We start from the raw sequence: 24,909 nt of genomic DNA, 5'->3' as shown, positions 1-24,909 counted from the left end.
CTTCTGTACCCTGTCGTGTTTCAGGAGGTGAGAGTAGCCTGGTCCCCTGCCTCTTTCGCTTATCTTGAGTAGGTCCTGCAAGAAGGCATTCCCCACCCATCCCTCACTTTTGATGCTCCAGAGCTCGTCATTCGGTGTTGCCCTATGAGCCCCTCTTTCACTCCGCTGAATGCCTTTGATGCACCACTTGAGCAAGCTGAAATGACATCCAGCTGGTCTTTCACTGAACCACACCCCAGGAACATCTCTATGCATTTGTACTCCGAACCAAGTGATGGGACCTGCTGCCACCTGCGGAGGGCGGAGGGCCAGTCTGTACTCCACTGTAGTCCTACAGCGCTCTGTGGAGTCATGAGCTCGGGTGCATGGCTGACATGGTTCATGAAGTCTTCTGACAGTTGCCCGTTTTGCAGCGAGAAGGAGACCCTGGTTTTGACAATCAGGGTCCATACACCCCAGGGAGAAAACGGGGGGTCTCAGCTGCTAAAAAATAAGCAATTGAGCCAATTGGTTGTAGACAAAATTGTGTATTAAAATATGTTGAGTTGAGTTAAGTTTATTTGTGAAAGCTTGTAATGCCATAAACTTGATGGTCATTACGAGATACGTATACATGTTGTAGTTATGAGTGTAGTTAAGATCCTAGCGGATCTTAAATATAAAAAAGAAGCTTACAAGAAGTGGAAGGTTGGACATATGACCAGGGAAGAGTATAAAAATATTGCTCGGGCATGTAGGAATGAAATCAGGAGGGCCAAATCGCACCTGGAGCTGCAGCTAGCAAGAGATGTCAAGAGTAACAAGAAGGGTTTCTTCAGGTATGTTGGCAACAAGAAGAAAGCCAAGGAAAGTGTGGGCCCCTTACTGAATGAGGGAGGCAACCTAGTGACAGAGGATGTGGAAAAAGCTAATGTGCTCAATGCTTTTTTTGCCTCTGTCTTCACTAACAAGGACAGCTCCCAGACTGCTGCGCTGGGCATCGCAACATGGGGAGTAGATGGCCAGCCCTCTGTGGAGAAAGAGGTGGTTAGGGATTATTTAGAAAAGCTGGACGTGCACAAGTCCATGGGGCCGGACGAGTTGCATCCGAGAGTGCTAAAGGAATTGGCGGCTGTGATTGCAGAGCCATTGGCCATTATCTTTGAAAACTCGTGGCGAACGAGGGAAGTCCCAGATGACTGGAAAAAGGCTAATGTAGTGCCAATCTTTAAAAAGGGAAGAAGGAGGATCCTGGGAACTACAGACCAGTCAGCTTCACCTCAGTCCCTGGAAAAATCATGGAGCAGGTCCTCAAGGAATCAATCCTGAAGCACTTACACGAGAGGAAAGTGATCAGGAACAATCAGCATGGATTCACCAAGGGAAGGTCATGCCTGACTAATCTAATCGCCTTCTATGATGAGATTACTGATTCTGTGGATGAAGGGAAAGCAGTGGATGTATTGTTTCTTGACTTTAGCAAAGCTTTTGACACGGTCTCCCACAGTATTCTTGTCAGCAAGTTAAAGAAGTATGGGCTGGATGAATGTACTATAAGGTGGGTAGAAAGTTGGCTAGATTGTTGGGCTCAACGGGTAGTGATCAATGGCTCCATGTCTAGTTGGCAGCCGGTGTCAAGTGGAGTGCCCCAGGGGTCGGTCCTGGGGCCGGTTTTGTTCAATATCTTCATAAATGGTCTGGAGGATGGTGTGGATTGCACTCTCAGCAAATTTGCGGATGATACTAAACTGGGAGGAGTGGTAGATACGTTGGAGGGCAGAGATAGGATACAGAGGGACCTAGACAAATTGGAGGATTGGGCCAAAAGAAACCTGATGAGGTTCAATAAGGATAAGTGCAGGGTCCTGCACTTAGGACGGAAGAACCCAATGCACAGCTACAGACTAGGGACCGAATGGCTAGGCAGCAGTTTTGCGGAAAAGGACCTAGGGGTTACAGTGGACGAGAAGCTGGATATGAGTCAGCAGTGTGCCCTTGTTGCCAAGAAGGCCAATGGCATTTTGGGATGTATAAGTAGGGGCATAGCGAGCAGATCGAGGGACGTGATCGTTCCCCTCTATTCGACATTGGTGAGGCCTCATCTGGAGTACTGTGTCCAGTTTTGGGCCCCACACTACAAGAAGGATGTGGATAAATTGGAGAGAGTCCAGCGAAGGGCAACAAAAATGATTAGGGGTCTGGAACACATGACTTATGAGGAGAGGCTGAGGGAACTGGGATTGTTTAGTCTGCGGAAGAGGAGAATGAGGGGGGATTTGATAGCTTCTTTCAACTACCTGAGAGGTGGTTCCAAAGAGGATGGTTCTAGACTATTCTCAGTGGTAGAAGATGACAGGACAAGGAGTAATGGTCTCAAGTTGCAGTGGGGGAGGTTTAGGTTGGATATTAGGAAAAACTTTTTCACTAGGAGGGTGGTGAAACACTGGAATGCGTTACCTACGGAGGTGGTGGAATCTCCTTCCCTAGAAGTTTTTAAGGTCAGGCTTGACAAAGCCCTGGCTGGGATGATTTAATTGGGGATTGGCCCTGCTTTGAGCAGGGGGTTGGACTAGATGACCTCCTGAGGTCCCTTCCAACCCTGATATTCTATGATTCTATGAGTGCGTGCATGCATGTATATGTGTGGCGAAAACTGTAACTATAGTGAAACTACAGTATCACCTCACAGCAGTGTAGTGAGGCAGGCAGTCAGGCAGGGAGGGCACCTCCCAGACTAAGTGTTTACACAAAACTGGCTCCAAGCACCTAGCATTGTGCAGCCAGAAAGAGAAAATGCTAAGCCATTAAAGTTAATTGGAAAACACTGGAACAACTTGAAACTGAAAAGAACCCCTCAGCCTGGGAAACCTGCCCAGCTCTGTGTAACCATGAATTACCATGGAATGTGTGTGCGAGGAAAAGGAGGAAAAAAAAAAAAAAAAACCCTGCAAACCCTATTAAAAGAGAGGGCACTTGTTGTGAAGGCTATCCAGAAACTGAGCGCCAACATTTAAGCTAGGTGCTGTCCATGAAATACTGGATCGTCTCCTGTGCTGTCTGGGAATGGCTTACTGGCACTTTTGCTGCACAATGAGGTAGTGCCCTCCATGTGGCATGATTTGATACAAAAACAGAATGGCATCCTCCATGGAGCTGTATGGAGGATGCCATCTTATAGAGGAAAAACAGCATCCTCCTCACAATGTGACCTCGCAGGATCCGTATGTGCTTGGCCACACTGGCAGGGATGGAATACCTGCATGTCAAATATTAGGATTGCACCACTGATCCCCTCTAGGTCAGAGGGCACACTGGGAAACTGTTCAGAGACAATAGGTAACTTGTATTAGAAACAGGTAATATGTAAAGCCTGAGATTGCACCTTTGTTTATTTTCTGTATAACTTGTATGTGTTTGCTTTTCCTTACCATTTCATCTTTGATTCTGTGATTTTTCTGTTAAATAAACTTTTTGTTTATTTTTAACTCAAGCTGGTCTCTGTTGTGCAAACTGTGTGGAGTGTGTGTGCATGCCAAAGTGAACTGATAGTTGAAGGCAGGTTTCACACCTTTGAGGATGAACCAAAGGGAAAAAGTCTGAGTATCTGGTAGTTAAGAATGCAGAGACAGGTTTGGGGGGGACTCAGGACCAGAAGGGATTGTTGAGGTCACCCTGAAAGAAAACTATGGTGGTGGAAGCCAGGGTGGGACCATTATGCTTGTAGGCTGGCTACTGGTGTCAGAATGGTGAACCACAGCAGCTTAGCATTAAGACATCCAATGTTAGAAGGCAGGTGGTAACAGAACCCCCTGTTCTGGGTGATCCCCAAAACGTTATAGTGGCATAGTTGTTACAGGGCTTGCACCACAATGTCAGTGAACGGAGGTTTGCACATGAAACACTTGTAGTAACAGACCCTAATGGATCCTAAAGTAAGGAAGCAAAGTACAAGCTTACAGTTTATTTCATAGAATATTAGGGTTGGAAGAGACCTCAGGAGGTCATCTAGTCCAATCCCCTGCTCAAAGCAGGACCAACATCAACTAAATCATCCCAGCCAAGGTTTTGTCAAGCTGGGCCTTAAAAACCTCTAAGGATGGAGATTCCAACACCTAGATGGAGATTCCAACACCAACTCCATCAACCCCATGGAGATTCCAACACCTAGTAACCCATTCCTGTGCGTCACCAACCTCCTAGTGAAATAGTGTTTCCTAATATCCAACCTAGATCTCCCCCACTGCAACTTGAGACCATTGCTTCTTGTTCTGTCATCTGCCACCACTGAGAGAAACCTAGCTCCATCCTCTTTGGAACCCGTCTTCAGGTAGTTGAAGGTTACTGTCAAATCCCGCCTCACTCTTCTCTTCTGCAGACTAAATAACCCCAGTTCCCTCAGCCTCTCCTCATAAGTCATGTGCCCCAGCCCTGTAATAATTTGTTGCACTCCGCTGGACTCTCCAATTTGTCCACATCCCTTCTGTAGTGGGGGGACCAAAACTGGATGCAGTACTCCAGGTGTGGAATAAAGGGGAATAATCACTTCCCTCAACAAAAATGATTAGGGGACTGGAACACATGAGTTATGAGGAGAGGCTGAGGGAACTGGGGATGTTTAGTCTACGGAAGAGAAGAATGAGGGGGGATTTGATAGCTGCTTTCAACTCCCTGAAAGGGGGTTCCAAAGAGGATGGATCTAGACTGTTCTCAGTGGCAGTAGATGACAGAACAAGGAGTAATGGTTTCAAGTTGCAGTGGGGGAGATTTAGGTTGGATATTAGGAAAACCTTCTTCACTAGGAGGGTGGTGAAACACTGGAATGCGTTACCTAGGGAGGTGGTGGAATCTCCTTCCTTAGAAGTTTTTAAGGTCAGGCTTGACAAAGCCCTGGCTGGGATGATTTAATTGGGGATTGGTCCTGCTTTGAGCAGGGGGTTGGACTAGATGACCTCCTGAGGTCCCTTCCAACCCTGATATTCTATGATTCAATCTGCTGGCAATGCGCCTACTAATACAGCCCAGTATACCGTTGGCCTTCTTGGCAACAGGGGCACACTGCTGACTCAGATCCAGCTTCTCGTCCACTGTAATCCCCAGGTCCTTTTCTGCAGAACTGCTGCTTAGCCACTCGGTCCCCAGCCTGCAGTGGTGCATGGGATTCTTCCTAAGTGCAGGACTCTGCACTTGTCCTAGTTGAACCTCATCAGATTTCTTTTGGCCTAACCCTCCAATTTCTTTAGGTCACTCTGGACCGTATCCCTATGCTCCAGCATATCTACCTCCCCCCGCTTAGTGTCATCTGCAAACTTGTTGAGGGTGCAATTAACTCCATCATCCAGATCACTGATCAAGATGTTGAACAAAACCGGCCCCAGGACCAACCCCTGGTGCACTCCGCTTGATATTGACTGGCAACTAGACTTTGAGCCATTGATCACTACCCGTTGAGCCTGACAATCTAGCCAGCTTTCTATCCACTTTATAGTCCATTCATCCAATCCATACTTTTTTAACTTGCTGTCAAGAGGACTGTGGGAGACGGTATCAAAAGCTTTGCTAAAGTCAAGATATCACATCCACTGCTTTTCCCCATATCCACAGAGCCAGTTATCTCGTCATAGAAGGCAATCAGGTTAATCAGGCATGACTTTCCCTTGGTGAATCCATGTTGACTGTTCCTGATCAACTTCCTCTCCTCCAAGGGCTTCAAAATGGATTCCTTGAGGACCTGCTCCTTTTATTTATTTTGCATTAAGGGAAATAGAACAAGGAAAGGGGAAAATGAGTGAGTTACAGTCATTGGACATTACACTGGCACACACTTCTGTAGAATACGTTAAGCTGCAACCCCTCTTCTGGCTTCTCCAGAACCTTCTGCTGAGGTTCTACCTGAATTTTCTTCCCCTCACCTTCTCGTATGTGTACACACCATCCATGACTCCATAAAGTCGTGAGACCTCCTTGTTCTCAACTTCTTGGCAATGGCCAATATGACCGTCGTCAAGACCAGGAGAAGGAAACTTCATGGAGGGGTTGGGAGGGTTCTGCAACTTTGGGCCCTATTTTCAATCCATTGTCCTTTGTGTCTTGGGCAGTTTCTCTTGGCAGTGTCCACTGGCTCCTTGAACGCCTTTTAGGAGCAGTGGGCACTGTCCAGGGTTCTCTGCTTAGAATTCCACTCTGGATCCCTTGTTTTGGCCCTTTGACTTCGATTCCTGTCCCTAGTTTCTTAGTTTTTGTCCCTTAAACTCAGCTGTGGCCTGGGCTTTGTGGTTCCCTCCTTCTCCCACCTCAATTGAGGGAGTGGCCTTTAGTTTTTGGCAGGCCTAGGCCCACCCATCCTAGTTTTCACTTTCCAGTTTTCACAACAAATGAGGCAAACATTTGGCAGACAATAGCTTCTTTCTCTATACTCCTGCTGAGTGCCATCCATCCGTCTTGCGCACTGAATGAGGCGGGTACTGTGAGGAAAAATAGTATGTAATCCATTTAAAGACCGTATTAGAAGGCATAGGGACAAGGATATTTTGTGTACCTGACTTCACAACTGTAAAACGCTTTTAATGTATTTTTTATATAATTTGATGTTTTAAAAAAGCAAACTGAAAACTGCAAATTCTATCAAGTGAAACTATTACTGACTCCTTCATATGTTATCAAGAGTGTCGGAACTTTTAAATCCACGCCACAGTGCTCTAAGCATTGCAGACTTTGAGTGCCTTGTGGAGAAAACAGGCACCTTTGTAATTTTGTCCGAATACATTTCTCTCTTACTACTTGTCTGCTGTTTTTAAGGCAGTTTTCTGAACAATACATAGCAAACGACTACAGACCTGTCAATCAGTATGTAGAGCAGCTAAGAGGAGTAGCTAGTCCAAGGAAACAGGCATGTGTAATTCCATGGACAAGTTAGTGATAGAAAGGTGAGGGATTTGTCATTTGAGTAAAAAGGTACAGAATCATAATTTCAGTGGCGTTATCTTCTGCAGTGTGCAGTGTACTTGCTGCCACCAAACTCCTGGCTCCGAGCTCCAGGTCCTCCAGTTGCCGGAAATCTTCTAATCGGAAATAGGTTGTTTGGTATAATTTAAAAGCCCTTTCTTCTAGGAACATAATGGTACCAAACTTGACAAATCTAGAACAATTATGTAGATATATATTCAAGAAAATATTTAAAAATCAACTTACTGATTTTTATTTAAGCAATATGTTGCTTAAATAAAAAAAAAATATCTTTGGTAATCCTAGGGAAGGTAGCTTTGACATATTTGACATGAAAATATTTATTCATCAGTCGTTGCCATCATCATCATCTCCGTTTAGGACACCACTGCTCCTTGTCCATGCTACACTCGTACATCTCGGTACAAGGCAGATTGCTGGCCAAACATTTGGAGGGTGGTGAGAATCTGGTCTTGCAAATGAGCATTTGATTATCTGCATGATTGATTTGGGACACATGGTATTTCATACATAACTGGTGTGATCCAAGACCAATCCTGATAGTCAAGGGTAGTTTTGGATGATATTCCACTGCTTGATAATTTGCCCTCTTGTTAGCAGGTATAAATGCACTTCTTCACTGTGGCAGTTTTTCTCCATTTGTGGTGTTCTTGGAAAACACCCACCAGCAGCTTTGCAGAGAGTGTAGTGTTTGTCTTTAAACAGTAAACTTGGCATATGAATGCCTGCAGTGCATTTCTGACCTCATCAGTGACTGTCTCAGCCATTCTGAGTACCTTCAAAGCAGGAGAGAGTCTTTGGAGGTAGATTCAAATGCCTTCCAGTAAGATAATTTCGTTTTTCCAAATTAAATGGAAGAAATTGCACCTTTTTTTTTTTTCTTCTGAGTCAGTTTAGTTAAATTAATATAATCCTCCTGTGTGGATGCTCTTAAGATCATTTAAGAGTGACCATACAATGGGCTCATACCAGTTTAACTAAATTGACATACACAGTTTTAACTAAATGTTTTTCTATAAACCCAGGTTTCAGAGTAGCAGCCGTGTTAGTCTGTATTCGCAAAAAGAAAAGGAATACTTGTGGCACCGTAGAGACTAACAAATTTATTTGAGCATAAGCTTTCATGAGCTACAGCTCACTTCATCGGATGTATTCAGTGGAAAATACAGTGGCGAGATTTATATACACACAGAACATGAAAAAATGGGTGTTATCATACACACTGTAACAAGAGAGTGATCACTGAAGGTGAGCTGTTACCAGCAGGAGAGTGGGGGGGAGGGAACCTTTTGTAATGATGATCAACGTGAGCCATTTCCAGCAGTTGACAAGAACGTCTGAGGAACAGTGGGGGATGGAGGTGGGGAATAAACATGGGAAAATAGTTTTACTTTGTGTAATGACCCATTCACTCCCAGTCTCTATTCAAGCCTAAGTTAGTTGTATCCAGTTTGCAAATTAATTCCAATTCAGCAGTCTCTCGTTGGAGTCTGTTTTTGAAGTTTTTTTGTTGAAGAATTGCAACTTTGAGGTCTGTAATCGAGTGACTAAAGAGATTGAAGTGTTCTCCAACTGGTTTTTGAATGTTATAATTCTTGACATCTGATTTGTGTCCATTTATTCTTTTACGTAGAGACTGTCCAGTCTGACCAATGTACATGGCAGAGGGGCATTGCTGGCACATGATGGCATATATCACATTGGTAGATGTGCAGGTGAACGAGCCTCTGATAGTGTGGCTGATGTGATTAGGCCCTATGATGGTGTCCCCTGAATAGATATGTGGCCACAGTTGGCAACGGGCTTTGTTGCAAGGATAGGTTCCTGGGTTAGTGGTTCTGTTGTGTGATGTGTGGTTGCTGGTGAGTATTTGCTTCAGGTTGGGGGGCTGTCTGTAAGCAAGGACTGGCCTGTCTCCCAAGATCCGTGAGAGTGATGGGTCATCCTTCAGGATAGATTGTAGATCCTTGATGATGCGCTGGAGAGGTTTTAGTTGGGGGCTGTAGGTGCCGGCTAGTGGTGTTCTGTTACTTTCTTTGTTAGGCCTGTCCTGTAGTAGGTGACTTCTGGGTACTCTTCTGACTCTGTCAATCTGTTTCTTCATTTCAGCAGGTGGGTATTGTAGTTGTAAGAACGCTTGATAGAGATCTTGTAGGTGTTTGTCTCTATCTGACGGGTTGGAGCAAATGCGGTTGTATCATAGAGCTTGGCTGTAGACAATGGATCATGTGATGTGGTCTGGATGAAAGCTGGAGGCATGTAGGTAAGTATAGCGGTCAATAGGTTTCCGGTATAGGGTGGTGTTTATGTGACCATCGCTTATGAGCACTGTGGTGTCCAGGAAGTGGATCTCCAGGCTGAGGTTGATGGTGGGATGGAAATTGTTGAAATCATGGTGGAATTCCTCATGGGCTTCTTTTCCATGGGTCCAGATGATGAAGATGTCATCAGTGTAGTGCAAGTAGAGTAGGGGCATTAGGGAACGGGAGCTGAGGAAGCGTTGTTCTAATTTTTGTGTTAAACTGGGGACAGATCACTTGGGAGTAACGGAGGAGGAGAAAGACCTTGGAGTACTGGTTGATCACAGGATGACTGTGAGCCACCAATGTGATATGGCCGTGAAAAAAGCTAATGCGCTCTTGGGATGCATCAGGCAAGGTATTTCCCGTAGACATAAGGAGCTGTTAGTACCGTTATACAAGGCACTGGTGAGACGTCATCTGTAATATTGTGTGCAGTTCTGGTCTCCCATGTTTAAGAAAGATGAATTCAAACTGGAACAGGTACAGAGAAGGGCTACTAGGATGATCCGAGGAATGGAAAACCTGTCTTGTGAAAGGAGACTCAAGAAGCTTGGCTTGTTTAGTCTAACCAAAAGAAGGCTGAAAGGAGATATGATTGCTCTCTATAAATATATCAGAGGCATAAATACCATGGAGGGAAAGGTTTCAGAGTAACAGCCGTGTTAGTCTGTATTCGCAAAAAGAAAAGGAGTACTTGTGGCACCTTAGAGAGTAACCAATTTATTTGAGCATAAGCTTTCGTGAGCTATAGCTCACTTCATCGGATACATACTGTGGAAAATACAGAAGATGTTCTTATACATACAAACCATGAAAAAATGGGTGTTTACCACTACAAAAGGTTTTCTCTCCCCCCACCCCATTCTCCTGCTGGTAATAGTTTATCTAAAGTGATCACTCTCCTTACAATGTGTATGATAATCAAGGTGGGCCATTTCCAGCACAAATCCAGGGTTTAATAGGAAGGAAAAGAATTATTTAAACTGAGTACCAATGTGGAAACAAGAACAAATGGATATAAACTGGCCATCAGGAAGTTTAGACTTGAAATTAGACAAAGGTTTATAACCATCAGAGGAGTGAAGTTCTGGAACAGCCTTCCAAGGGAAGCAGTGGGGGGAAAAGACGTATCTGGCTTCAAGACTAAGCGTGATAAGTTTATGGAAGGGATGATATGATGGGATAGCCTAATTTTGGCAATTAATTGATCTTTGACTATTAGCGGTAGATATGCCCAATGGCCTGTGATGGGATGTTAGATGGGGTGGGATCTGAGTTCCTACAGAGAATTCTTTCCTGGGTGTCTGGCTAGTGAGTCTTGCCCACATGCTCAGGGTTTAGGTGATCATAGAATCATAGAATATCAGGGTTGGAAGGGACCTCAGGAGGTCATCTAGTCCAACCCCCTGCTCAAAGCAGGACAATCCCCAATTAAATCATCCCAGCCAGGACTTTGTCAAGCCTGACCTTAAAAACAGCTCGCCATATGATTGCCATATTTGGGGTTGGGAAGGAATTTTCCTCCAGGGCAGATTGTCAGAAGCCCTGGGGGTTTTTCACTTTCCTCTGCAGCGTGAGGCACGAGTCGCTTGCTGGAGGATTCTCTGCATCTTGAAGTCTATAAACCACGATTTGAGGACTTCAGTAGCTTAGACATAGGTTAGGGGTTTGTTACAGGAGTGGGTGCGTGAGATTCTGTGGCCTGTGTTGTGCAGGAGGTCAGACTAGATGATCATAATGGTCTCTTTTGACCTTAAAGTCTATGATGCTATGTGAGGTATCAGGGGAAAGGTTATGATCTGCTGAAACCCACTGTTCCATCTAATATATATCGTTAATGCATATGAAGTTATGAGAATTGTGTTGTATGATGGTCACTAAAATGTGTTGTGCGTTTGGGAAGAGCCCAGATACTAGCTTCCCAAAGACAGTAACCAAGGGGATAACCAATGCCCGGACTGGTGTTGAACAACTGTCAAAAGCCATTGTCCAACAAGGGAGCTACAATGCAGTGACTCACTTGCCCAACGCCACACCAGGGGAATGGCTCAACCTTGCAATGCCCACCAGATATCCCTGGACTTCTCTTCTCCAAGCACATGGACTAAGGGTATAAAACAGAACACAATGGCCCCATGCTTTGCCTTTTCTCTTCTGCCTACCTTCGCTGCAAGCAACAAGGACGCTCAGACTGAAGACTCCAACAGAGGAGACTGGTCCAGGTTTAAGAGACAAACCTGTATATTAAGGACTGTAAGATCCAGTGGGGTGAGAACATTGCTTGATCTAAATACTGTCTAGTGTGATAAGGGTTAAGGTTCAGACTGCATACTTATATTTTCTTTTCTTTTCTTTTGGTAGCCACTCTGACTTTTTGCGTATCACTTGTAATCACGTAAAATCTGTCTTTTGTAATCAGTAAACTTGTTTTACTGTTTATCTCTACTTTCCATTGATGAAGTGGTGAACCAATTAATAAACTTGCATTACTCAAGAAAGGGACTTGAACAGCGCAAGACGGTATAATCTGAGGTACAAGGCTGGGAGCTCGGGGGATTTCTCTGGTGCCTTTCTCTGTGTGATTTTCATGAGTGGTTCATACAATCTAGCTGGGTGTGGGGCTCCACATGCTGTTGTGCTGAGAGATAACAGTGCCTGGAGGGGTTCGCTGCTTGTCACTAGCAAAGCATTGTGAGAGAGAGCCCTGGCTGGAGAGTTAAGGTGGCACAGTTGTGCCACAGTCCCAGGCTGCACCCCGGGGATCCCATCACAATGTACTTTTAGTGTAACTTTGTGTGTAATATATAATATATTTTTCATATAATAACAAAAGTATATTTTTTATTTTTCAAATGATTGACCGTTTTTGTCTCAAACTTTATTTAAGGAAAAAAATAGTTAAGAATTCACCCTTACGCATGGAAATTTTTTTTTTTAACTAACATTCTTTTTAAGTTTCAGAGTGGTAGCTGTGTTAGTCTGGATCAGCAAAAACAACTGACACCTTGTTGGTTGTTCTTTTTAAGTGTTTCTTAAAATAGTAAACTTTTTTCCCATCAATCTAGATTACATATTATTAAAATAAAATTGTTTGGGTTTTGCAGATTGCCTTCATGACCTTGACTTTGTTCCCCATCCGACTCTTTTTTGCTGCTTTTATGATGTTACTGGCCTGGCCTTTTGCATTCATTGCTTCAATGGGATCTGCTGAGAGAGAACTGGAAAGGCCCCTCTCCTGGTGGCGAAAGTGAGTCAATGCATTCATTGATTTGGTAAAGCATACACTGCGGTACAATAAATAGATAACCATTATATAACTTAGCAGCTTCAAGGAGAGAAGTCCTGGAATAACCTGACAGTACTAGACAGTTTTCTTTTTAATATGGGAAAGGCAAATCTATGGCAAGTGTAAAATCTATCAGTTACACATTTTTCCCTAATGAGAAGTTAAAAATATGTGAATTGACTGAATACATATCTGAATTATCAGTTGGCCCTTAGATTGCAGAGAAAGAGGGGGATTTAACTTGGTTTTGTGAAGCACAATTTTTGCAGTGTCATTTTAATATTCTTTAACTTGCATTATTTCCATAAATATCTATTTCTCCTTACTGCAAAGAAGGTTTTCTGGAAAGATTAGGAAACCACCAACAGTTATGTAATTTTTAAATTAAGGTCTCTGCTAAAGTCAAGATGACATTTTATAGAAAATATTCTTAATAATCTTAAAGGTCTATACCCAGTGATGGTTTTCTTAGTGGTCAAAATCAAAATCAGGTAGTGTTGATTGCTTCAAAATTGGGGATTTCTGTGTAAGAAAGATGCCTAAAATACTCAGGAATTAAATAAAATATAACTGAACTAGATGCTGTTGGTTTGAAAATGGCTTACATATGTTCAGAAAATGAGAACAAAATAACTTTAATAAATGTTTCTGGTTCAATAAAACAGAATACTTAGGTTTGGAAGGATTAGATTTTTATTGATAAATGTCAGTAAACATCAATTTCACCATATACATACAAATCAATAAAAACATTTCCATTGATTATCAAAATTTTCATGTAAGCTAAGTAAGAAAAGGCTTGATACAAATGGAATAACAAATGAACAGTAAAAACAGATATAATGTATTGTTTTAAGTATATTTGCTTTGTATATCTTGATGTGATATTGAAAATTTGTGTTTTAACTGTTTAAAGCTTTAATTTCTTGAATATACACAACACGATTTAAAAACAATTTTTGTAACACTTTTACATTACTGAAGTAATGTAACCATTATCTAAATTGTTTACAGAGTAGTGGACTTTTTGCTGAAAGCAATCATGAGAACAATGTGGTTTGCTGGAGGATTCCATTGGATAAATGTAAAGGGCAGACAGGCTTTACCAGCAGAAGCAGCAATATTAACTCTGGCTCCACATTCCTCATACTTCGATGCCATTCCTGTGACCATGACTATGGCTTCCATTGTGATGAAGGCAGAAAGCAAAGATATTCCTGTATGGGGAAGTAAGTTCAGTTAGTCAAAATTTTATTTTCCAAGTAAGATTAAAAATAAAGTCCTAGAAATGTCATGACTGCATATTAAATTTGGCAGATCGGGGATGGACCGTAAGCAAAGCAACAAAGTTGTTAGAACAAGTGAGGAAGTAAAATTTTACAGGGTTGTTTTGATTATTAAATGAGTTAACTGAAAAATATGACATGGTTGTTTCAAAAGGTAAATGACTGTAGGAAGCAAAACCAAATATTCCACAGAATCCAGAGGTAAGTCATGAATTCAAGTTTTTCAGAACACAACATCCTGAGGGCAGAGTGTGGACTATAAGAGCAGGGAGAGAGAGACAACTATTTAAAGTTCTGGTATGTAGGGACACTGTAGAACAAGTCCACCCAGAATTTCTTTCCTGATTTTTCCACTTGAGGAAGCCGGTCTCGTGAAAGGAAGAGACCTAGGTGGAATGGAGGGACATATTTCTTCTCACTGAGATAGAGGAGGCTGATTGTCCCTCCTGCACCAAGGACGTGGCTCTAGGCAATGGGGCTACAGATCTGAGAGAGAGGCAGACTGGGGTGGTTTGGAGTTTGGTCACTAGAAACATAGATGGCTCTGAGATACCACTTCCTCAGCTATCTTGCAAACAGCTAAACAAACTTCTAGTAAGTGTGGGAAGAAGCCTGTGGTTGTGGTACATATTGATGACATAAGGAGGTGTAGGAGAGAGGTTGTGGAAGCTGAATTCAGCTTGTTAGGAAGGTCACTGGTTGGAAGCATTTCAGAGAAAAGCTAGTAGTTTCATGCACGGGGTCAGCTAGACAGAGCTCAGCATCTCAGTGTATGGATATAAAGACCTATAAAAAGAGAATGGGTTTAAATTAGACACTGGATGGGGTACACTTTGAGGTAGAGAGAGCCTAGATAGATGCGATGAATTCCACCTTAATCAAGAGGAACCAGACTATTGACACATATGAATAGTAAAGTTTTGGGGACTTGGTTAAACTGGAAGTTGGAGCAGAACTGACAAACGTTGAGCAATCAAGTCTGATGAAGACATCTGTTAGAGAAGTCAGTGATACAGATGTATCTCTATATCAAGTGACGGATAGGCTAGAACTACAGCAGAACCGGAAACGTCAAGGTCACAGCCAAATTCTGTTAAATTAAGTCAGAATACTAAAGAGTTTTGTAGAAGTAGACACATGGTTAAAAACAAAAACTACAAATTTCTGAATATAAGTGAATGAAGCCTAAAAGCAAAAAATAGTTCGTCTGAAAGTAGAAGAGGATCTTGCTATAAGAGTGATTACTGAAATGTGGTGGAATGACAAAAATCGGTGGGATATTATATCTGCCTAAATTCCACAAAGGAAGGCTAGATTATGTAGAAGAGAGTACCTCTATTTAAAAGATTGCGTAGTGAGAGAAGTTCCAAGGAGAGGTGATCATGAAGTTGAATCTGTAGGGATACATAGAGAGAAGATAAAATTCAAATTTGACAGGTACAAAGTAATGCACACTGAGTAATTCAAATTATTTCCTCTATAAACTTCACTGGGTTCTAAATTAACTGTATTAACCTAAGGAAAAGACTTGGAGCGAAATCCTGGCCCTTTCGAAGTAAAAGGCTAAATTCCCATTGACTTCCCCAGAGCCAGGATTTAATCCGTGAGTGTTATTATAGACAGGTCCACGAACACTTGTGCTCAATGTCCAGCAGCCGTCAAAAATCAGTCACGCTAGAATGTATAAGAAATTAGATGGAAAAATATGGAAAGCATTATATCATCATGTAAATCAATGGTACATTCTTATTTGGAATACTGCATTCAGTTCTTGTCACCCCCATCTTCACAAGAACAGATTTGGAGAGTGTCTGAACATGGACAATAAGACTGATTAGAAACAGGGAAAAGAGAGAAAAGATTGGAACTGTTCATTTTAGAGAGGAGATGAACAGGTGGAGCATAATAAAAAAGGAGTTTGATCAGTAATGTAGTCACCTTTTATGGTAATGAAAGATTAAGGAATGTTCAGTGAAATTGAAAGGTAGCAAATTCAAAACTGGTAAAAAGAAATACAACGTACTGTGGTCATTAAAGGGACCAGGAGCTTAACAGGATTCAAAAAAGGACTAGACATTTATATGAATAACAAGAATGGCCAATGTGATAATAGCAAGTATTTAAAAAATAAATAAGAGCCTTGAATGGGATGTAAATCGTCAAATTTCAGGGTATAAACCTACTTCTAACCTTTGGGTTTTAGGAGGAAACTTGCCCTGTAGAGCTGCTTCTTCTGAAGCAGTTGGTAATGCCCATTGTCGCATAGGATACTGGAGTAAATGGAACTACTGGTCTGATTCAGCATGGAAATTCCTGTGTTCCTATCTATATTCTTACTTTGGATATGCTTCATATTGGAGTTATGTTGTTTATGATGCACCAAAACTGGGTCCCATATATTTTTTGGATTGCAGAGTTGATTCTGAGAGAGTTTTTTTTTTTTAATAATCTAGTACATTACTTTGAAACTAATGAACACGTTGAAAGGTTTAATTATTTGTATTTTGTCAGTGCTGTGACCTAGAAATAATTTAGTCTGAAATTTGTTTTTGGATTCTTAAGGCTTTGTAGTATGTGATTTTTAGCAGTAGTTTTATTGCAAACAAATTTCTAGCGTTACATCACAACTCTGCAGGGCAGTAAGAAGTTACATATGACTGTCTTAGGAAGGGTGGTCCCCAAATATCTCTGGCTCTGAGTAATTGAATTTTACATCATTAGTAACACCAAAAGCAAGTGGTTAACTGTGAAGAATTTCATTTAAGTATTCAGTGTAGATCCCTACTCTTAGGAGGACTTGAACTTCTGACACCGATGGCCAGAATCCTCTGGAAAGCAGTGTATGCTCTATGCAGAGCTGAATAGTGTGAGATACAAAGAAATGTAGCTCCATTTCCATCTCATACCTTTAGACTAGTATGTGAGGTTTCTGCTCTCTGGCTCCTCAACCTTTATCATTATGGCTGTTTCTAGGCTGGGCACATTGCTGTAAAATAGGATGTAGAAGGCATTTTTGGAGAAAAGTAGATAAACAAGTTATCTTTCGTAATTTGAATGTGGTGAAACTGAAAAAAAAGTTTACCAGGATGAAGTTTGAACATTTCACTTTCTAAATTGGAGATGATAATTTAAATACAATTTGAAAAATTAGTAAATTTCTGTGGTTTTTATTCCACTACATACAGTTGTTATATATTCCGCACATTGTTTAGACAAGCATAATTTAACAGTTTCTACATATGCCAATGTGCTCCTTGCAGCTACAGGCTGCAATCTATGCCAGTGTGGCATTTCTGCAGCTACAGCATTGTGATATACACTCTGATGCATCCACAGTGGTAATTTCTGTACAGCTGTCAGGTATTGGCTGCATTGACATAAGCTTGGGTATCCGTCCTCCATTGTGTTTGGTCTAACCCATATTCTCCAGTGGGATAGCTGCATTTGCCTGCCTCCAGATCATGGTTTGAAAGTGAGCTCTTTGGATGTAATAGCATGGTGCATCTCTAGTTGGGACAGAGCATCTGGTGATAGATACTTGGAGAAGAATATCACCCATGCTTTGTCACAGTTCTTCCTCATCAGGCAAATTGTACGTGTTACAGATTAACTCTTTTGCTGAAATGGGAAGGATGATCTACAGAATCAACCAACTTGCTTAAAGTCCCTGTTTCTCCATGAATATTGTCAAAGCCATTTTCTTGCTGTGCCAAGCAATATGGGAAACTGTATCACAGCCTGTCAGGACATGGAAGGAGAGTATTGTTCCTATGTCTGCTTCACGATATACAGGCAGAAGCTTCATTCAGATAGTATGCACAAGAATGTGCATAAAAAAAACCCAAATACAACTTGCTGCAAGGCATTTTGTCAGTGTGCCACTAACAGAAGAACGTCAGTGTCTTGTGCTGACACGATGACACAATCAACATCTATATGCATACAGTGCAGTACTGTCCTGGTGTCTGCCTCTTCATGGTCAGCTTTGCAACTCACTTGTGTCCACAGGTGGGTTTGATGATTTAACTGTACGGTCTTCTTTGAACCCTCTGGATATGAAAATTGTTTTGGTATGTGGAGCATTGGGTAGGAGTTTTTCAGAGATGAAAGAAGGCAGATCAGCTTTATTTTTGGGATGGGTAAAGTGGTCTGGTGAGATGTTGAGTGGAACAGATATGTCTTCAATCATTTTCCAAATTGTCCTAGAAGCTTTGGAGCACTTCTGTTGCATCATTCCGTTAATAGAATCCTGTGTGTACTTGTCAAAGGTATAGTCCTGCTGAAATGCTGTCCAGAATGATGAACTCACTCCACAAAAACGTTTGCAAGGTTTCCAATGATTGTACATTGAAGAGGTTTTCCTAGTGCCATTACATGTGCTTGGCTATCCATCACCAGAGAGGATGTACTATCAAGTGTTATCTCACAAGGAGAAGGATGTCTCTGGTTAAAATGTCTATCATAACAGGCTTATTTCTAACTTTAGACACCTGTTTACCTCAGCAAGAGTAAATGGAACTAGCATTAGCTCAGGACACAATGTCCTTATAGGCAGTAACTATGCACTTAGTATCAGAAGATCAGCCTTTATTGTGACTACCTTGTCTTTGCTTTTCATTTCTTTTCCAGCTGCATAGAGGGAGGAAAATGTCAGAGCCCTTGTCCTTCTCGGTAGGTCATGGAATTTGGTTTGGGTACTTCCTTCCTTTGGTGTTATGAGCCTTTCCTGAACAAAGATATTAAGGGCATTTCTGCACTACAAAATTAGGTTGATTTTATAGAAGTCGATCTTTAGCAACTGATTTTATACAGTTGATCATGCATGTCCCCACTAAGCGCATTAGGTCATAGAATCATAGAATATCAGGGTTAGAAGGGACCTCAGGAGGTCATCTAGTCCAACCCCCTGCTCAAAGGAGGACCTATCTCCAATTTTTGCCCCAGATCCCTAAATGGCCCCCTCAAGGATTGAACTCACAATCCTGGGTTTAGCAGGCCAATGCTCCAACCACTGAGCTATCCCTCCCCCTCACTGAGCTATCCCTCCCCCTCACCAGGTCAGCGGAGTGCATCCTCATTACTGTGGCTAGTATCGACTCAAGGAGTGGTGCACTGTGGGTAGCTATCCCGCAGTCCCCGCTGCCCATTGGAATTCTGAGTTAAGCTCCCAATGCCTGAGGGGGCAAAGACATTGTCACGGGTGGTTTTGGGTACATGTGGTCAGTCTCCTCTCCTCCCTCTCTCCTTGAAAGCAATGGCAAACAATCATTTCGCGCCTTTTTTTCTGGATTATCCGTGCAGACGCCATAGCACAGCTGTGCACTGCTTTTGTGAGCATTGCAAACACCTTGCCCATTATCCTGCAGTATGTGCAGAACCTAGCTAGGAGCCGCCGGCATGAGGAAGATTCAGAGGAGGACATGGACACAGACGTTCCTGAAAGCACGGGATGTGGCAGTTGGGATAGCATGGCGGCATGTTGATACAGTGGAACACAGATTTTGGGCCTGGCAAACAAGTACAGACTGGTGGGACCACATAGTGTTGCAGTTATGGGATGATTCCCAGTATCTGCAAAACTTTCGCATGCGTAAGGCCACTTTCATAGAACTTGTGAGTAGCTGTCCCCCACCCTGAAGCGCAGGAATACCAAGATGAGACCTGCCCTGACAGTTGAGAAGCGAGTGGCGATAGCCATATGGAAGCTTGCAATGCCTGACTGCTACCGGTCAGTCGGGAATCAATTTGGAGAGGGCAAATCTACCGTGGGGGCTGCTGAGATCCAAGTAGCCAGGGCAATCAATACCCTTCTGCTAAGAAGGGTAGTGACTCTGGGAAATGTGCAGTGCATAGTGGATGGCTTTGCTGCAATCGGGTTTCTTAACTGTGGTGGGGCGATAGGCGGAATGCGCATTCCGCCTATCTTGGCCCTGGACCACCTTGCCAAAGAGTACATAAACCACAAGGGGTACTTCTCAATGGTGTTGCAAGCACCGGTGGATCACAAGGGCCATTTCACTGACATCAACGTGGGATGGTCAGGAAAGGTGCATGGCACTCACATCTTTCTGAACTCCAGGCTGTTTGGAAAGTTGCAAGAAGGGACTTTCTTCCCAGACTGGAAAATTACCATTGGGGATGTTGAAATGCCAATACTTCATAGAATCATAGAATATCAGGGTTGGAAGGGACCTCAGGAGGTCATCTAGTCCAACCCCCTGCTCAAAGCAGGACCAATCCCCAACTAAATCATCCCAGTCAGGGCTTTGTCAAGCCTGACCTTAAAAACTTCTAAGGAAGGAGATTCCACCACTTCCCTAGGTAACGCATTCCAGTGTTTCACCACCCTCTTAGTGAAAAAGTTTTTCCTAATATCCAACCTAAACCTCCCCCACTGCAACTTGAGACCACTACTCCTTTGTTCTGTCATCTGCTACCACTGAGAACAGTCTAGATCCATCCTCTTTGGAACCCCCTTTCAGGGAGTTGAAAGCAGCTATCAAATCCCCCCCTCATTCTTCTCTTCCGCAGACCTAGCCTACCCCTTGCTCCCACAGCTCATGATGCCGTACACAGGCAGCCTGGACAGCAGTAAGGAGCAGTTCAGCTATAGGCTGAGCAAGTGCAGAATGGTGGTAGAATGTGCGTTTGGGCATTTAAAAGGGTACTGGTGCAGTTTACTGAGTAGGTTAGACCTCAGTGAAAGCAATATTCCCATTGTTATTGTTGCTTGCTGTGTGCTCCATAATATCTCTGAGAGTAAGGTGGAGACGTTTATGGCGGGGTGGGAGGTGGAGTCTGATCGCCTGGCAGCCAATTTTGAACAGTCAGGCATCAGGGCAATTAGAAGAGCACACCGAGACACGCTGCACGTCAGAGAGGCTTTGAAAAACAGTTTCATGACTGACCAGGCTATGGTGTGACAGTTGCGTGTGTTTGTCCTTGATGCAAAGCCGCCCGCTTTGGTGAATGTACTTCCCTGTAAGCATAAATCCCCCTCCCCCCTTTGACCATATCTGGCACAGGAAATAAAGTCCTTATTGTTCTGAATCCATTCATTCTTTATTTATTAAAAAAAACTTGAGATCACTGGCAGCGCTGACTAGTAAAAGGAAGCCTGGCTGTACAAAGCGTTTGATAATGGAATGGGGTGGGGGAGGAGGGAAGGACAAGGCCACATTGCTTATTGTAGCCACACTATAAATCAAAGCTGTTTGAATGACAGCCTTCTGTGGCATGGGCCATCCCCTGGAGTTGAGTGGCAGGGTGCCTGGAGCCAGCCTCCCCCTGTGTTTTTAGGCATTTGGATGAGGAGGATATGGAACTTGGCGAGGAGGGCAGGCGGTTACACAGTGGCTGCAGCAGGGGTCTGTAGTCTAGTTTCCTTTCCTGCAGCTCCACCAGACACCTCATCATGTCTATTTGCTCCCCCATTAGCCTCAGTATCTCCTCCTGAATATTACGATCACGCTCACTGTATGCTTTCCTGGCCTCTGCCACCAATGCCTCCATGCATTCAGCTGTTCCCTATCAGTGCGGGAGGATTGCATGAGCTCTGAAAACATGTCATAGAATCATAGAATATCAGGGTTGGAAGGGACCTCAGGTGGTCATCTAGTCCAACCCCCTGCTCAAAGCAGGACCAATCCCCAATTAAATCATCCCAGCCAGGGCTTTGTCAAGCCTGACCTTAAAAACTTCTAAGGAAGGAGATTCTACCACCTCCCTAGGTAATGCATTCCAGTGTTTCACCACCCTCCTAGTGAAAAAGTTTTTCCTAATATCCAACCTAAACCTCCCCCACTGCAACTTGAGACCATTACTCCTTGTCCTGTCATCTTCTACCACTGAGAATAGTCTAGAACCATCCTCTTTGGAACCACCTCTCAGGTAGTTGAAAGCAGCTATCAAATCCCCCCTCATTCTTCTCTTCCGCAGACTAAACAATCCCAGTTCCCTCAGCCTCTCCTCATAAGTCATGTGTTCCAGACCCCTAATAATTTTTGTTGCCCTTCGCTGGACTCTCTCCAATTTATCCACATCCTTCTTGTAGTGTGGGGCCCAAAACTGCACACAGTACTCCAGATGAGGCCTCACCAATGTCGAATAGAGGGGAACGATCACGTCCCTCGATCTGCTCGCTATGCCCCTACTTATACATCCCAAAATGCCATTGGCCTTCTTGGCAACAAGGGCACACTGCTGACTCATATCCAGCTTCTCGTCCACTGTAACCCCTAGGTCCTTTTCCGCAGAACTGCTGCCTAGCCATTCGGTCCCTAGTCTGTAGCTGTGCATTGGGGTTCTTCCGTCCTAAGTGCAGGACCCTGCATTTATCCTTATTGAACCTCATCAGGTTTCTTTTGGCCCAATCCTCCAATTTGTCCAGGTCCCTCTGTATCCTATCTCTGCCCTCCAACGTATCTACCACTCCTCCCAGTTTAGTATCATCCGCAAATTTGCTAAGAGTGCAATCCACACCATCCTCCAGATCATTAATGAAGATATTGAACAAAACCGGCCCCAGGACCGACCCCTGGGGCACTCCACTTGACACCGGCTGCCAACTAGACATGGAGCCATTGATCACTACCCGTTGAGCCCGACAGTCTAGCCAACTTTCTACCCACCTTATAGTACATTCATCCAGCCCATACTTCTTTAACTTGCTGACAAGAATACTGTGGGAGACAGTGTCAAAAGCTTTGCTAAAGTCAAGAAACAATACATCCACTGCTTTCCCTTCATCCACAGAATCAGTAATCTCATCATAGAAGGCGATTAGATTAGTCAGGCATGACCTTCCCTTGGTGAATCCATGCTGACTGTTCCTGATCACTTTCCTCTCGTGTAAGTGCTTCAGGATTGATTCCTTGAGGACCTGCTCCATGATTTTTCCGGGGAGTGAGGTGAGGCTGACCGGCCTGTAGTTCCCAGGATCCTCCTTCTTCCCTTTTTTTAAAGATTGGCACTACATTAGCCTTTTTCCAGTCATCTGGGACTTCCCCCGTTCGCCACGAGTTTTCAAAGAGAATGGCCAATGGCTCTGCAATCACATCCGCCAATTCCTTTAGCACTCTTGGATGCAACTCGTCCGGCCCCATGGACTTGTGCACGTCCAGCTTTTCTAAATAGTCCCTAACCACCTCTTTCTCCAAAGAGGGCTGGCCATCTACTCCCCATGTTGCGATGCCCAGCGCAGCAGTCTGGGGGCTGTCCTTGTTAGTGAAGACAGAGGCAAAAAAAGCATTGAGTACATTAGCTTTTTCCACATCCTCTGTCACTAGGTTACCTCCCTCATTCAGTAAGGGGCCCACACTTTCCTTGGCTTTCTTCTTGTTGCCAACATACCTGAAGAAACCCTTCTTGTTACTCTTGACATCTCTTGCTAGCTGCAGCTTCAGGTGCGATTTGGCCCTCCTGATTTCATTCCTACATGCCCGAGCAATATTTTTATACTCTTCCCTGGTCATATGTCCAACCTTCCACTTCTTGTAAGCTTCTTTTTTATGTTTAAGATCCGCTAGGATTTCACCATTAAGCCAGGCTGGTCGCCTGCCATATTTACTATTCTTTCGACTCATCGGGATGGTTTGTCCCTGTAACCTCAACAGGGATTCCTTGAAATACAGCCAGCTCTCCTGGACTCCTTTCCCCTTCATGTTAGTCCCCCAGGGGATCTTACCCATCCGCTCCCTGAGGGAGTCAAAGTCTGCTTTCCTGAAGTCCAGGGTCCGTATCCTGCTGTTTACCTTTCTTCCCTGTGTCAGGATCCTGAACTCGACCATCTCATGTCAATGTCATTGCGAGTACTTTTTTTTTCACCTTCTAATCTGCGATAACCTCAGGGATGGAGTTGATGCGGGGAGCATAGAAACATTTGCAGTTGCAGGGGGAAAAAAACGGGAGAGTAGGCTTTACAGAAGATACATTTCTGAGAACAAAAGTGAATCAAGCAATTCACAGCAGACAGTTGTTGAAAGTGCTGTCCAGAACGGTCACATTGGAGCACTCTGGGATAGCTCCTGGAGGCCAATACCATCAAATTGCACAGTGCTGTGTCTACACTACCCCAAATTCAACCCAGGAAGGTTGATTTTAGTGCTGCTCTCCTTGTCAGGGAGGAGTACAGCAGTCAATTTTAAGAGCTCTTTAGGTCGGCGGCAGGGGGTTGGTTGTGTAGACGCATTCATTATAAAATCGACGTAATGCTGCTAAATTCGACCTGACCTCGTAGTGTAGCATAGTTACTCCTGGCCAAATATTTCCTCATTCAGCAGAGCTTCCTGAGTCACTTCTGTAGCCAAATCTTTCGTTGCAATGTTTTGCAGTGTGCTGGAGGCTGGCTCACTAGTGAATAATTTGAATTTTTGAAGTGTCATTAGCTCTTTATTTTCATCAACATGGTCACCTTGCTTTTGTGCTGGTGTTGATTCATTGTACGTCATTTGAAGATCAGGTCCAAGACTGAACGATTTGCTGGTTCGGATTGCAATTTGGGTACATAGGTTATAGGAGAGAGCCCATCTGATGAGTGCTAAGGCCATAATTCCGATACCTTTAATTCCTTCTCTTTTACCAGTGGCATTGAGGCACTCTTGAGAGTGATCCAGATCTACCTGAGAAAGGGATGCGATGGAATTTGACAGGCACTAATAATGTTTGTCTCTGAAACAGGTTGAGCATGTAAGACAATTAACTCATAAGTACCATCAAGATGTAAAACAAGTTTTTCTTTGAAGGTTGCCGTATGACTTACAAATGAATGTGGGATCTTTCCACCAGTTTCATTTGAGAGAAAACAATGAATACATACCTGTGAAAGTTCCAAAACAAAGCCTTTTCCTGCTCAATGCTTTAACTCATTTCTAAGCCAGACCATTGCCAAGTCAGTTCCACTGTGAGGGATTTGATGCTTAGTTTTTGTTACTTTTCTCAAGAAATGCTTATAGCAATTGGGTGGTATTTCCCTTCTGTGATTACAAGGTGACTTACACCAGCTACATATAGACTGAGTTCATGTTCATACTCTGCTACCTCAAGTATTTTTTTTCATTTTGAATGTTGTTACAGAAAAGTTTTTTTTGTTTGA

The 24,909-nt window shown here is 43.4% G+C and overlaps 1 protein-coding gene across 1 annotated transcript in view; it reads left to right on the top strand.

The window, feature by feature from the left end:
- Positions 1 to 24,909, top strand: part of LPCAT1 (lysophosphatidylcholine acyltransferase 1) — a 135,640-nt gene that overhangs the window by 7,297 nt on the left and 103,434 nt on the right. Inside the window, exons 2-3 of the mRNA XM_074945089.1 lie at positions 12,350 to 12,492; positions 13,546 to 13,760. Of these exons, the coding sequence (XP_074801190.1) occupies positions 12,359 to 12,492; positions 13,546 to 13,760 (349 nt within the window). The 5' untranslated portion in view covers positions 12,350 to 12,358. The remainder of the gene's footprint in view (positions 1 to 12,349; positions 12,493 to 13,545; positions 13,761 to 24,909) is intronic.

This window comes from Natator depressus, chromosome 2 (assembly GCF_965152275.1).
Source record: "Natator depressus isolate rNatDep1 chromosome 2, rNatDep2.hap1, whole genome shotgun sequence".
Taxonomy (NCBI): domain Eukaryota; kingdom Metazoa; phylum Chordata; order Testudines; family Cheloniidae; genus Natator; species Natator depressus.
This window is presented reverse-complemented; position numbering and strand designations above follow the sequence as displayed.